We start from the raw sequence: 16,399 nt of genomic DNA, 5'->3' as shown, positions 1-16,399 counted from the left end.
TTCACATATTGCTGAAGCCTGGCTTGGAGAATTTTGAGCATTACTTCACTAGCATGTGAGATGAGTGCAATTGTGCGGTAGTTTGAGCATTCTTTGGCATTGCCTTTCTTTGGGATTGGAACGAAAACTGACCTTTTCCAGTCCTGTGGCCACTGCTGAGTTTTCCAAATTTGCTGGCATATCGAGTGCAGCACTTTCACAGCATCATCTTTCAGGATTTGCAATAGCTCAACTACAATTCCATCACCTCTACTAGCTTTGTTCATAGTGATGCTTTCTAAGGCCCACTTGACTTCACATTCCAGGACGTCTGGCTCTAGATGAGTGATCACACCATCGTGATTATCTGGGTCGTGAAGATCTTTTTTGTACTGTTCTTCTGTGTATTCTTGCCACCTCTTCTTAATATCTTCTGCTTCTGTTAGGTTCATACCATTTCTGTCTTTTATCAAGCCTTTCTTTGGATGAAATGTTCCTTTGGTATCTCTAATTTTCTTGAAGAGATCTCTAGTCTTTCCCAATCCCCCATACATTTGTCAAAAAATTACATTCAGATGCAGCACATCTGACTTCAACTATGTCTGTGGCACTGTCCAGCAATTTCTTTACATTTTAATTCCCCAAAATTCTTCCTTATGGATAGTTTCAAAATTTCTCTTCTCTCTCATTTCATTTTTTCCCCTTCCTCTCCATTCCCATGCCATCACCTCTCACCTGATAGCTCTAATGGCCTCCTAGGTGATGACCTTTATGTTTGGTCTTTTCCCTTCCTTTCAGTCTATTCTGTAACAGCTAATCCAGTACATCTTTCTGAAACATCATGTTCATATATCGCTTCTCTATTCTAAAACTTACAGTGACATTCCCTATTTTTTCACATATCAAAGTGAAAGTGTTAGTCGCTCAGTCGTGTCCAACTCTTTGCGACCCCATGGATGGTAGCCCACTAGGCTCCTCCATCCAAGGGATTTTCCAGGCAAGAATACTGGAGTGGGTTGCCATTTCCTTCTCCAGGGGATCTTCCTGACTCAGGGATTGAACCCAGGTCTCCTGCACTGCAGGCAGATTCTTTATCTTCTGAGCCACCAAGGAAGCTTGCTTATCAAACCTAAACTATTCACATATAAAGTTTATCACAAAAGTATCTCTTAAGATTTATAAATGTACTATATAATAACAGGTTTTTACAAAGATTTGCTTTTGTTGCTACTCTGGAAGTTAATGACTCAGAAAAGGACAAGAGAGAAAAAATTATACATACATATAACTCACAAATTTTTTCAGTCAATTAATCAAATATTTGAAAAGAAGTTTTATATAGTTACTGTGTGGTAACAAGAAAGATATGCCCCCAAATGTTAAAATTTCTAGCAAAGCTCTCTATTTTCTAATCAAAGATGCAAACTTTAATACTTATTATAATGTAGTACTAATAACCTGACATGTTATAATATTCCTCTATCCCCCAAATTATAAAATGTTGTATGATTCTGAAGTTATTAACCAAGGGAAATATTTCTTTAAAACAATAAAGAAATGAGATGTCACATAGCAGTGACCAACCCTATGAACTGCTGCCTCCAGCACCCTCTAGTGTTGCTAATCCTCAAAGTAGCACTCCCGGTTTACCACAAACAGTGGAACAGTGGAGATTAATATACTACCAGTGCTGCTTCTTCCTGAGCACCTGCTATGGAAGGTTTTATACCAGAGGTTTTATAAACACGGTCAAATGGAGTTTCACAACAACTCTGCAAGGTAGTATAACCCCTGCTTCACTGTTGAAAAGAAGCTAAAGAACTGAGTCCTCTCACCAAGGTTACAGTAAACGACAGAGACAGAGTTTACATGCAGCTGGAGCTCCTAAGTCTGTGCTTGTAAGTCGCTGTATAACAATCCCAATGCTTCACAGTAGATCCCATCCACTCCCGCATACTCAATGAAAAAGGTTCATTAATTCTCCCCCATCTGCTGCCATCATCAGTTTTGTATTCTTTACGGAACCCCATCAACATACAAACATGTTTTCCTTGCATTTCAAAATACAAAACAAAACAAAAAACACCCCAACTCCCTCCTGATCCCATCTTTCCTGCTGACTACTGCACCATTTCCTCACTCCCATTAGTAGCCAGACTTGTTGCCTCCAATTACTTTCCCCTCATTTTCTCTTACAGCAGCTCTGTTGAGATTGTGCCCCACTACTATAAAAAACTTGTTCTTTGTCAAGTTCACTGATTACTCCAGATGAATCCACAGTTACTGTCAGTACTCATCTTACTGACCCACCAGCAACAATTCAGAACTAATCTTTCTATCCTCCATGACAGACTTCCTTCTCTTGACTTTCAGGATACCATACAATTCTTTTTTCACACCACACAAGTATCTCTTCAGAGCTCTGAGCTGGTTTCTGCTTTTCTCTCTAAACTTACACTACTGCTCCCAGCACTCAGTCCTTAGTGCTCTTCTATTTATATACACTCTTTCTTGGTAACCGCATTCGGTCTCACAGCTTTAAATACTACTTACATGCCAACAACCACAAAACTTCTCTCTCTAGCCCAGGCCTCTCTCCTGAACTCCATTTGACAGCTCCAACTAGCTGTCATTATCTCCATCTGGATGTCTTGAAGACACTTCAAAACTACCATGTCCCAAACTGTACTCTGCTCTTCCCCTCCAACTCTCCAAACACAGCTTTTTTGCCCCACAGACGGCAGCTCCACTTTAACAGGCGCTCGGGCCCCTCTGAGCTCACATCTGAAATCAGCATTATAGTTAAACCTTTGAGATTCACAGCCCTCACACTGTGCCCCATAGATGGCAATTGCTTACTATGTGACTGATTGAAGCACATACTGAATGTCTTAAAGTACACAATTTACTTACCCTGTGTTGAAAAAAGGATGGATCAAGATATTTGTCAAATCGATCTTCAAATTTTACATCTGATTTTTTCCATTTTACCTAAAAAAAAAAAAAAAATTTGAATATCAAGGATAATACACAATACTCTGAGCAAAATTTGAAAAGGTTTACACTCTAAGAATAAGAAATTTGAGAAATGGTAGAAAGTTACTACCAATCTGAGAAGTTGAAATATATGATTAAAGAAACCACCCAACTTCCCTGTGTATTAACAAAACTTATGACTTTACTTAGAGTGATCATTTCAGTTTTCAAGGACTATTAACTGTTAAATTCTCTGACCTCATAAAGGTGGTAATAATTAAATAGACAAAATAAATTAAGAATCTGAACATCTTTGTCTTTAGATTGCATTAGTTTTAATACAAAGATCATGTTTCTTTATAAATACAGCTATGCAAATATTATTTGTACTAGGTACATATGCACAAAGCTTGAAAAACTTTCAAAACTATCTAATAGCAATGGACTCATTCTAGTTACCAGGAAAAGAAACTCACAAAGAAAGAGGCTACCTACATCATATTTCTCTTCTTTCCACTACTTTTAATCCTAATAGAACAGAATTAACTTGACAGCTGCAAAGGGTTTTTACTCTGCAGGAGCATTTTATTCCATCTGATAAAGCAAAATATGGTAAACTATACTCATCTAGAAATTTTCAACATAGCATCATCTCTTAATCTGCAACAATAAAAAGGAAAGACAAGGGGTACTGCTAAAAAGTAACCATGAGAATACATGGCTGGGTTAGCTAACTGCTCAGGTAGAATGGTAAACTGTGCTAAAGCAACTGGTAGGTCCTGCCATTGCCTAACAGGTATCTATTACTACAGACCTAAAGTAAATCTCCTTGTTTTTAGCAGGCTTACTTACAGACACTGGGGAAATACAGTCTAATAAGATTTTTACTATATAAATTAAATACTGAGCAGTATTTCTCTTGCATCCCATTTCAAGCTACATTTTCATTTACTGAAGTTGTAAAACTTAATTTTTGATGTTAAGTCACAAACACTTCTTCCTGTATACAATTATTTTAATACTTACTGAATATGACATCTGGATTTTAGTATTGGGAACCAGTTTCACCTTTCCTTCACTAGTAAGATTAACATCAACAATTCGATTTCCATTAAAACCTATTTCAAGTTTTTTATAGGTCCAAAGATAATAATCTTCTCCATTTTCATCTGCTTCACCAACTATACCTACAAAAGAAATAACACTTCATACAAGGTACATAACATCACTTAATATTTAAAACACATTAGAAACTAAAAGCTCAGTAAAAAGCATTTTTATAAAAAACAGCAATATTACCATTATCCCTTACGGTTAGAAGAAGGAAAGGCTGCAGGCTCGACTTCTCTTTGTTAATTACTTGGCAAACACAAACTATTTTCACCTCATGGTAAAAAAGTGATGAACAGCTCAGCATAATCTATCATTAATTTGATCCTCAAAGTTCATACTTTGATCCTCAAAGTACACCTTCACTGTAATAATTATGACCATATACTTTATATTCCCTGATATCTCAAAATTTCAAGGAAGCACTATATTACTATTTGGCAAGGTTCTCAGTTTAGTGGCCAAACTAAAATTAAAGCCAAGGTTTCCAGAGGTCCAGTCTCGTATTTGCTCTAATAACCTATGATCATCCATTCCTAATAGTTGCACATATGTATATAAGTATCAGTCGCTCAGTCATGTCCAGCTCTTTGTGACCCCATGGGCTGGAGCCCACAAGGCTCCTCTGTGCATGGAATTCTCCAGGCAAGAATACTGGAGTAGGTTGCTATTTTCTTTCCAGGGGATCTTCCTGATCCAAGGATCAAACCCGGGTCTCCTGCACTGCAGGCTGATTCTTTACCATCTGAACCACCAGGGAAGCCTAACTTAAAATGCCTCCTCTTTACACCTCAAGTCTTAGATTTATCCCTAGGATTTTGTCAACAAAATGACAGAAGTGTTGAAGATAAATGGTAATGAGGCAATAGTTAAAATGATCATTTTGATCACAATTTGGGATACAAAGAAGACCCAAACAAGGAAGCAGGTAGTAGCTGAGGACCATCTCTTGTGCCCTCATACTGTCAGTTAGTTATCCAATGCTCCCTATACCAAGCCTATAGATTCATTAGAAAATCTTAGGTTCTAAAAGTTACTCCTTGGGTCTTCCCTCTATGGTCAATGCAACTCATGAAAGCATTAGGGGAAAAAAAAATGATCATTTTTTTATTAAGAATTATTTGCTTATTAACCAAAGCTGTTCTAATTGGTACAAGTTCAAGGAATACAGATGCATTTTGTTTGAGGTTGTAGTGGGATAATAAAATCCTAATAATTAATTTCATGGAAGTTTATTTACCCATCTACTCTGAAAACTCTGAGGGTGGAGACACAATTACACTAAATAGGAAAGTATTTTCTGAGGGACTTTTAAAAGATCTAAAACCTTTATCCCAAGAAAAGCCAGGTAAAGATTTTTTTCTGACAAGGTTTTCCATGGTTCAGACATTCTAGGACATTCAAAAGTATCTGCCCTAAATATGGCAGAGACCCAGAGCTAAAAACGATTTATGTTAAGACAGGAAAACACAGCTGCCATGTTGCTATGGAGGCCCAAGAAATGACTGGAAAAGCCTAAGGTTCCAGGCAGGAAACCCATAAGCAATGCAAAAGAGCAGGAGAGGGACTTGCTCTCTCACCAAAAAGAGGAAACCCAGATTAAAGGCTACTCCTTTAGGAGAACCTGTAGTTTACTACAGGCTCAGAAATCTTCAGCGAATATTCAGCAGATCTTCCGGCTACCCTCAGAGCTGATCACAGAAATGTCTGTTATGCTAATTACAGTCATTTACATGAAATGCTTCCTATTTACACCTAATTAACATGCAACACAGTAATGATGCTGCATGCAATTATATCTTGAGAGTAACTTTCTTATAAATTCCATCTTAGTCATAGTGTTAGTCGCTCAGCCATGTCTGACTCTTTGTGACCCCAGGGACTGTGGCCCACCAGGCTCCTCTGTCCATGGGATTCTCCAGGCAAGAATACTGGAGTGGGTTGTCATTCCCTTCTCCAGAGGATCCTCCCAACCCAAGGATCGAACTCGGGTCTCCTGCATTGCAGGTAGATTCTTTACCGTCTGAGCTACAGGGAAGGTCCTTAATTCCATCTTAGTACCATATTAAACTCTGAGTTGATATGTTCAGTCTTGCAATTTGCTTCTCATGAATACAGCAGTCTGCTAATAATTTTAAGAATTAGAATATTAACTATATGTACTAATTATATATAAGAACAAATGTCCAAAGATCAAAAAACAAACAACAACAACAAACGCAACTAAGAGAAAAATGTGATCAGACACGCCAGCTATGATAGACGGCTGTGCTTTTGCATATTAAGCCATTTCATCAAGTCTGGCACAGACAACGTCTGGATTACGCATAAACTGGTATTACTATTCCATTGCTCCTCTCTATCAACACAGATGAACACAGACATACAATATAAAAAAATAAAACATAAAAAGTTAAAAAAATTTTTAAACATAATAGACTTTTGGAAGATAAAACAGAACTAGCAAAACAAGTCATTCAGGAGACTCTTGTACCTAAAAATCATACCATCACAGTTCTGCATGAGATAAAGCCAGAATATAATTTGAAAATCCTATTCAGTCCCCTTGATTGTATTTGATAAATCAAAATAAGATATGAGAAAAATGGAGGCAAGAGGAATATTTCAGACTGTTCAAATCACCTTTTAATTTCTTGAATCTGAAAAATTATACTGTATAAAAATTATATTTTCAGAAATTTTCATGTAAAGTTTGACACAATGTCAAAAGCCTTTCAAGTAATAGGAGACCATATAAAATTGGTGTTAAAATAATTCTGTGGAAAGAGTGAAAACACATTTATTGATTCAGTGTATAATCAAGTGAATAGTCATTACAGAAATCTTGCTTATTATGCAAATATCCCCCAAATTTTAAATGTAACATACAGTACTTACCCCATATTGGTAAGTCATCTATGTACATCTGGTACCAGTAGTGATTTTTGATAGCATACACAAATGCATCTCTCTTTTCTTTATCTAAGTCAATTTCACAGTAAGTGCCTGGCATCACATCATCTACATAAAATAAAAACTGCAAATCAGCACTCTTGGTTGCAGAAGAGTTACAGGAAAATTAGCACATACAAAAACAACATTTATTGAAGTTGAAATTTCTACTCATAACAGTTGAACCTGGGTGATATATATATGAGAACTCAGTATGTAATTCTTTCCTCTTCTGTGTATGTTTAAGATAAATATTATTCACAATAAAAGAATTTTAATCATCTTTATTTTCAAAGATAATTTATTAGTAAAGAATGTATCTCTTATAGAAAGAAAATCATATAGAACATTTACAGAAAAACTTTCAAATGAATAAACTGATTTTAAAACAGAAATGAAAAGCTTAGAACACATAGGAAAGCTTCATTTTATACAAAAACTCAAGAATATAATCCTAAGTAAAGCCAACAATTTCTAGCTGTAAGATCTCTGAGATAAGTATTCATTTGAACATTCTTGGAAGTGCAAGTCAACCACAGATTCTATGAGAAATGCCAGTGATTTTTCATAATTCGGAAGATTAAAACGCAAACCGCTATCCAGCAGGTGTCACTGTATATAAATTACTGGAAAGTTCCCTTGAGATGAGTCATCTCCATTCTTGACTGCTTTTAAAAATACTCCTATCTGAAAATACTGTTCAGATGCTCTCTCTCTTATAAACCTTTCAAAAATGTGCTTAGGATCATTAGTTTCTACACAAAACAAAATCTGAAAAACACTCTATATGACCAACCAAAGGATTGAACTGTTTATGTTACTTAAGCAATAAGGAAAAAAAAGAGAGAAATCAACCTTAACAACAAAATAGAAAGCACAGATGTTTAAGTTCTCCTGTACTATAATACTGGTTATTTAGAACACGAAAAATAACTTCCTCCAAGAAACAATGTTAAATTTCTCAAATTTCTCAATGCTGATTAAAACAACTTAAGCATAAATTGCAGCCAAACCATAATCAACAGCCATCTATAATGTTATTTAGACCAGAAGTAACAATCTGAGGTGTAACTCCAGATACCACCACCCTGTCTCCCCAGTCCTCAACAGAAAGAACAGCTTCCCCTCATTACTGCTCAGCCCAGAGTGGATACCCCAAAAATATAAAACCAAAGATAGCAAGAAACACTCAAGTCCCATGAAAGAGGGACAGGATAATACTCTCACTCTCAAAGTGGGTAAAGAAAATTGCTTTGTATCCAACGACAGGCAAGTTTGGCCTTGGGAGAACAAAATGAAGCAGGGAAAAGGCTAACTCAATTCTGCCAAGAGAATGCATTGGGCATAGCAAATATCCTTTTTCAACAACACGAGACAACTTTATATATGGACATCAACAAATGATCAATACCAAAATCAAACTGATTACATTCTTTGTAGCCAAAGATAAAGAAGCTGTATACAGTCAGCAAAAACAAGACCTGGAGCTGACTGTGGCTCAGATCATCAGCTTCTCATAGCAAAATTCAAGCTTAAACTAAAGAAAGCAGGGAAAACCACTAGGCCAGCCAGGTACGACTTAAATTAAATTCCCTGTGAATATGCAATAAAGGTAACAAATGGATTTAAGGGATAAAACTCAGCAGTGGCCACAGGACTGGAAAAGGTCAGTTTTCGCTCCAATCCCAAAGAAAGGCAATGCCAAAGAATGCTCAAACTACCACACAATTGCACTCATCTCACATGCTAGTAAAGTAATGCTAAAAATTCTCCAAGCCAGGCTTCAGCAATATGTGAACCGTGAACTTCCAGATGTTCAGGCTGGTTTTAGAAAAGGCAGAGGAACCAGAGATCAAATTGCCAATATCTGCTGATCATCGAAAAAGCAAGAGAGTTCCAGAAAAACATCTATTTCTGCTTTATTGACTATGCCAAAGCCTTTGACTGTGTGGATCACAATAAACTGTGGAATATTCTGAAAGAGATGGGAATACCAGACCATCTGACCTGTCTCTTGAGAAACCTGTATGCAGGTCAGGAAGCAACAGTTAGAATTGGACATGGAACAACAGACTGGTTCCAAATAGGAAAAGGAGTACGTCAAGGCTGTATATTGTCACCCTGCTTATTTAACTTATATGCAGAGTACATCATGAGAAACGCTGGGCTGGAAGAAACACAAGCTGGAATCAAGATTGCCAGGAGAAATATCAATAACCTCAGATATGCGGATGACACCACCCTTATGGCAGAAAGTGAAGAAGAACTAAAGAGCCTCTTGATGAAAGTGAAAGAGGAGAGTGAAAAAGTTGGCTTAAAGATCAACATTCAGAAAACTGAGATCATGGCATCTGGTCCCATCACTTCTTGGGAAATAGATGGGGAAACAGTGGAAACAGTGTCAGACTTCATTTTTTGGGGCTCCAAAATCACTGCTGATGGTGATTGCAGCCATGAAATTAAAAGATGCTTACTCCTTAGAAGGACGGTTATGGCCAACCTTGATAGCATATTTAAAAGCAGAGACATTACTTTGCCGACAAAAGTCCGTCTTGTCAAGGCTATGGTTTTTCCAGTGGTCATGTATGGATGTGAGAGTTGGACGGTGAAGAAAGCTGAGCGCTGCAGAATTGATGCTTTTGAACTGTGGTGTTGGAGAAGACTCTTGAGAGTCCCTTGGACTGCAAGGAGATCCAATCAATCCATCCTAAAGGAGATCAGTCCTGGGTGTTCATTGGAAAGACTGATGTTGAAGCTGAAACTCCAATACTTTGGCCACCTCATGCGAAGAGTTGATTCATTGGAAAAGACCCTAATGCTGGGTGGGACTGGGGGCAGGAGGAGAAGGGGACGACGGAGGATGAGATGGTTGGATGGCATCACTGACTCGATGGACATAGGTTTGGGTAGACTCCGGGAGTTGGTGATGGACAGAGAGGCCTGGCGTGCTGCGGTTCATGGGGTCGCAAAGAGTCGGACACGACTGAACGACTGAACTGAACTGAACTGAACTGAAGAACTATGGAGGAAGGTCCATAATACTGTACAGGAAGGAGGGAACAAAACCATCCCAAGGAAAAAGAAAAGCAAGAAGGCCAAGTGGTTATCTGAGGAGGCCTTACAAATAGCTAAAAAACAGAAGAGAAGTGAAAAGCAAGGAAGAAAGAGAAAGGTATATCCAACTAAACGCAGATTTCCAAAGAACCTTACAAAGACACAAGAAGGCCTTCTTCAATGAACAGTGTATAAAACCAGAAGAAAACAACAGAAGGGGAAAGACTAGAGATCTCTTCAGAAAATTGGCGATATCAAGGGAACATTTTGTCCAAAGAAGGGGACAATAGACGGCAGAAACGGTAGAGACCTAGTAGACACTGAAGAGATCAAGAAAAGATGGAAATAATACACAGAAGAACTGTTCAAAAAGGATCCAAATGAACCGGATTACTACAATTGTGTGGTCAGTCATCCAGAGCCAGAAATTCTGGAGAGTGAAGTCAAGTGGGCCTTAGGAATAAAGCTTAGACAATAATAATAAATAATTAATAAATATTAATCTTCCTGACTAAGGGATTGAACCCGGGTCTCCCACACTGTAGGCAGATGCTTTACCATCTGAGCCACCAAGGGTTAACAATAAATATTAATAATAATTAGTTAATAAAGCTAGTGGATGCAACAAATTCCAGTAGAACTATTCAAAACCCTAAAGGATGATGCCATCAAGGTGTTGCATTCAATATGTCAGCAAATCTGGAAGACCCAGCAGTAGCCATGGGACTGCAAAAGGTCATTCCTCATCCCAGTTCCCAAGAAGGATAGTACTAAAGAATGTGCTAACCATCAGATAATTGCACTCATCTCCCACGCCAGTAAAGGGAGTCTCTCAGTCATGTCCAACTCTTTGGGACCCCATGGACTCTGGCCCACCAGGCTCCTCTGTCATTGGAATTCTCCAGGCAAGAACACTGGAGTGGGTTGCCATTCCCTTCTTCAGGGGATCTTCCCAACTGAGGGACTGAACCTGGGTCTTCCACATCATGGGCAGACTCTTAACTGTCTGGGCCACCAGGGAAGCCCTTCATGACTTAGTAAGGTCATGCTTAAAATCTTGTATGCTAGGCTAAAGCATTATGCGAACCAAGAACTTCCAGATGTCCAAGCTGGGTTTAGAAAAGGAAGAGGAACCAGAGATCAAACTGCCAACATTCACTGGATTATAGAGAAAGCTAGGTAATTCCAGAAAAGCATCTACCTTTGTTTCATCGACTATGCCAAAGCCTTTGACTATGTGGATCATAATAAACTGTGGAAAGCTCTTAAAGAGATGGGAATACTAGATCTTCTTACCTGTTTCCTGAGAAACCTGTATGTGGGTCAAGAAGCAACAGTTAGACCCCAGTACTGGTTCAGGATTGAGAAAGGAGTAGACAGGGCTGTCTGCTATCTCCCTGTTTGTTAAATCTATATGCTGAGCACATCATGAGAAATGCCGGGCTGGATGAGTTACAGGCTGGAATCAAGAGAGGTGGGAGAACAACCCTCAACAACGTCATATATGCAGATGATACCACTCTAATGGCAGAAAGCGAAGAGGAACTAAAGAGCCTCTTGATGAGGGTGAAGAAAGAGAGTGAAAGAACTGGCTCAAAACTGAATATTGAAACAACTAAGATCATGGCATCCGGCCCCATTATTTCATGGCAAATAGAAGGAGAAAAGGTGGAAGTAGTGACAGATTTCCTCTTCTTAGGCTCTAAAATCACTGCAGATGCTGACAGCAGCCATGAAATCAGAAGATATTTGCTTCTTGGCAGTAAAGCTATGACAAACCTAGACAGTATGTTGAAAAGCTAAGACATTACTCCTCCAGCAAAGATCTGTATAGTCAAGGCTATGGTCTTCCCAGTGGTCACATACAGTTATGAGAGCTGGACCATAAAGAAAGTGGAATGCCAAAGAATTGATGCCTTTGAACTGTGGTGCTGGAGAAGACTCCTGAGAGTCCCTTGGACAGCAAGGAGATCAAACCAGTCAATCTTAAGGGAAATCAACCCTGAATGCTCATTGGAAGGACTGATGCTGAAACTGAAACTCCAGTATTTTGGTCACCTGATGCGAACAGCTGACTCACTGGAAAAGTCCCTGACGCTGGAAAAGATTGAAGGCAGAAGAAGAGGGTGTCAGAGGATGAGATGGCTGGATGGCATCACTGAAGCAATAGACACGAACTTGGGCAAACTTTGGGAGATGGTGGGAGATAGGGAGGCCTGGTGTGCTCCAGTTCATGACTGGGCGACTGAACAACAACAATCCAACAACAATGGCTCCTATACATGTTTTCTTTCTACCCAGGCTCTTTCAAGGCAGCAGGAAATTTAGGGTTTTCATAATGGCAAAAACTGAGACTGAGCACAGGAGAAGGAAGGGAGAATTAAGAAAGAGATTACTACAAAAGGAGCTAAGAGAACTGCCAGCAAGAGGGCTCCAAATGGGATTTCCACAGATTGTGTTAATGCATCAAGGTCAGCAGGCAACTGGAGCTACAGAGGGGAGAGCAAGAACCACAGGAAGGTCCAGGTTGAGCAGCAACAAATGGCCCCAGTGGCCGTGGGAGAACTCACAGCTACCTCTGGAAGGCCATCAAAGTCCGTGTGTTAAATCAGACATTCACTGATAACTGTCATTAACAATGCAGTAGTTTCCCCGATGAAGTTATGAGGTATACAATATGACATTTACCCATATAAAGCTTTGAAAAGATTCCTCACAGTCTGAACTTTAGCTTAACCCTCTCTTAACTATCTACCATCCTCTCTCCCTATACTTCAGCCAAAGTCAACCACCTGCAGTTTCCACACACCTTGTGCTCTCGGGGCCTCTAGATTTTTCGGTTTGTACAGTAAACCCCACATCACATGTCTATCCTAAAATCTTTCCCATTCCTCAACCCTGTCCCCCGCAGAGTGATCTCTGATTCCCCAACCCTTTCACTGCTCAAACCATAGAGCCTGCCCCTTCACTGAAGCCCCATGGCTTTCTCTCCATACCTCCTACAGCACCTAGGCCTGCACCACCTAGAATCTCACACCAGTACCTCAGCTGCTCAAAAAGACCATCAGGTCTTGAGAGCAATGTCTATAACTGATCATAACCTTTTTCAGCCCCAGCTCTGCCTGTTTCAGTATCCCGCACAGAGCAAGCACTGAACAAATAAACAAAACGTTTTAACAAATTTTAAGAGCATGATTTTCCATTTATTTGACAAAGGAAATTACTAAGTATGCACACATACATGCATCTGCCTGTGAATGGGGGGGGAGGGGTGGATGTGTGTGGGTGTAAGGAGAAAATACCAATATAAACAAATGAAATTTTTCAGCTGAGTATCTCAGAAGGATTGATAAAGAAGTCTTGAATAGTATCTTTCAGTGATATAAAATCTAGAAAATAAATACTGAGGTAAAAGAGAAAACATCATTATGGCAGGCTATAATAAGGACCTAGGTTCATCATATTTGAATGAAATTCTTCTTGCAGGCATGTAAGCAAATACAAACATCACCAATAAATGAAGAGCTTGGTCGCTCAACTGAAACAAGCACTTCCCTCTGGAGGGAGCCACTTTGAAGACAAGGAACGTAATGTTTCTGAATATACCAAATCACCACTCAGCACTCTACATGACTGGAACACAATCTGAAAAATCCATCGCCACAAATCATGACTTTAAAATTACAATAGGATATACCCTTCTCACCTGCTCCAGTATTCTTGCCTGGGAAATCCCATGGACAGAGAGCCTGGTGGGCTATAGTCCATGGGGTCGCAGAAGAGTTGCACATAACTTAGCGACTAAACAACAACAACAACAACAACATACTCTTCTCACATGAAATACACACCTATGAATCCTGAAGAGGACGCAATTAAGATCTTACCAATGCAAATTTTTTTTATGGGGGAAAAAGAAGAAAACCAAAGTTATAAAGTAGCAAATGTCAACACTGATCTTCCAAACAGAAAGCAAGAGTAGATTCTGGAAACTACATGCCAGTAAATCTGTCATCAATTCTCAACAACACTCCAGACTAATAACTGAATAGACAGTGAAAGCACTGAAAAAAGAATGTGATAATTATTCATGAGTTCTCTAAGAACATATCACGCCTTCCTTTGTTTACTTTCTCTTTTGATAGCATTACTGAATTGGAAAATCAAAAATATTCTATCTCAAATTCAGCAGCACTCAGCAAAGTTTCTCATGAAGTCACTATAGACAAATGATAGAGAAATGGGCAGAAACTTGGATTTTAGCCTGGGTATCATTACTTACTACCTTTGTGAATAAAAGCAATTTACTTAACCTCTGTGACCCTCAGGTCTCTCAACTGTAAAAGAGATAACATCTATGCTATCTCCCTCCCAGAGCTGTTTTAAGGACAGCAAGTGCCCATATAGTCACAGATAGTGACTATAAGTACCTCTCTGAAAATTCAATGAAAGTGATAGCTCACTTATCCCCTGAAATGCATATTCACTCAAAATTAAGAGTACAATTCCAGAGGGTCTACAGACCCCTGAAGCCAGAGGTTCTTACTCAACTTTGTATACCCAGAGCCTACCATAGGGCTCTGGAATACAGTAAGCGCTCAAAAACTGCTGAATGAACCTTTTAAAAGAGGACCGGAAAAACTGGCATTTTCACTGTTAATTAATAACCATATACATAAACAATATTAATTGACCCAACTGACTGGCAGGATAAACTGTATAATTTTTTTCTAGATGGCTATCTGGCAACATGTAAAAACAACTGCCATGTATACCTTTTGATTCAGTAATTCTACTTCTAAGACTTTAACCTAATGAAAGATTCAAAGATGAAATAAAATACTTATGTGCTAGTATAGACAAATGCATCATTATTTCTAACAGAAAAAAGGGGGGGGGAAGCAAGGAAAGAAAATAATGAGTAAACTGCCACTGGAAAATGGGGGGAAATTATAATATCCACTTACAGAAAACTAAATAAACACATTTTAAACAGTAATTAACAATCTGAGGACAAGCTCATGTTAATAAAAATAGAAGATTAAAAACTAATTAATACATAACATTAAATGAGCAAGTGCTCAGAACAGTATCTGGCACATAATAAACATTATGCAAGTGCTCATTAAATACATTTCTAAAATCATACTAATAACATGAACCCAATATTCAAAATCTTAAATAATGTAAATGATTGTAAAGATGCTCAGAAAAAAAAGAAGAAACTATTACTAGTATTTATATCCAGGTGATTTTTATACTCTTTAAACTTCTCTGTAGTTTCTAAATTTTGTACATTGATCCTATATCACTGTTAAAAGCAAAAAATATATATACACACACACACATTGTTTTGAAAACAAAAGACAGATGTCAATCTGAAGAAAACAACGTCAGCAATGGTTTGAATAAGAACTTATACAAAGACCATGCTTATCAAATTTTCAGTTAGTGTAAAGTTTAAAAAATTGCTAATACCATGAAGTCAAAATATCTAGTCAAGATTCAATATAAGATTCAAATTGCCTGGTTGAGCTAAAAACACTTCAGTTGAAACCAACAGAACAAAATATTGCATCAAGTTCTCAGACTTCCAATTAAACAAGGCAGATTAACCACAAGTGTCTTTTACCTTCTGCAACTCCATTAAAATGTCAATAAAGGAATAAAAATAATGTAGGTGCACAAGGACAGAAAGGAAGACAGTGAGAAAAGATTTCAATGAATGTTGAGGAAATGGAAAACAAATAGAAGATGGCAATGACTAATAAGGCACAGAAAACTGTAACAGAAGGGATGATAGGACTGTTGTCATAGGACACAGGAGGAGCTCTCTGGACTTGGAGGCACCACAGACGTCGAGAGGTAGAGGACAGATAGACACAGGGCTGAACACACTGTATGAAACTACCTCTATGGAGAACTCGGATGCCCCTCCTCCACCCATCACACAACCAGATGAATACCCTCAACTTGCCCCTGCAGTTGACCAAAGGCACTTGCCCTAGAGAACTTCAGCAGAGAGGCTCCAGCCTCAGAAGAGCAGGAACAGGAGAATCCAGGGACTGGAGATGGGGTGGGGCTACCAAAAACAAAAATCTTCATTCAGGCTGGAAGGACCTGCAGCCTTCCAAGCCCTTTCCCCACCCTTTGGCAATCAGGCTGTACCATCCCAGCCAGATATCTGGAGGGAAATACTGCAGAGTGGTTAAAACTCAAATTAGTTAAAGCTCAAACTCGAATGCTGGACTGCTAAGTTCACATTCTCACTCCCTCACTTTTCACCTGTGAATCCTTAAACAAGTTTACTTCATCTCTGGGCCCCAAC

At 38.7% G+C, this 16,399-nt stretch overlaps 1 protein-coding gene across 5 annotated transcripts in view; it reads right to left on the bottom strand.

Moving 5' to 3' along the window:
• TM9SF3 (transmembrane 9 superfamily member 3) overlaps positions 1–16,399 on the bottom strand; it is a 58,896-nt gene that overhangs the window by 28,375 nt on the left and 14,122 nt on the right. For all 5 annotated transcript variants that reach the window (XM_081551132.1, XM_081551134.1, XM_081551133.1 and 2 more), the window contains 3 exons: positions 6,964–7,086; positions 3,982–4,142; positions 2,893–2,970 (listed from right to left, as the gene is read on the bottom strand). In XM_081551132.1, coding sequence (XP_081407258.1) covers positions 2,893–2,970; positions 3,982–4,142; positions 6,964–7,086 — 362 coding nt within the window. The remainder of the gene's footprint in view (positions 1–2,892; positions 2,971–3,981; positions 4,143–6,963; positions 7,087–16,399) is intronic.

This window comes from Giraffa tippelskirchi, chromosome 2 (assembly GCF_054371585.1).
Source record: "Giraffa tippelskirchi isolate mGirTip1 chromosome 2, T2T-mGirTip1v1.2.pri, whole genome shotgun sequence".
NCBI lineage: Eukaryota > Metazoa > Chordata > Mammalia > Artiodactyla > Giraffidae > Giraffa > Giraffa tippelskirchi.
Note: the sequence above shows the minus strand (reverse complement) of the source record. Positions and strands in the feature narration are given on the sequence as shown.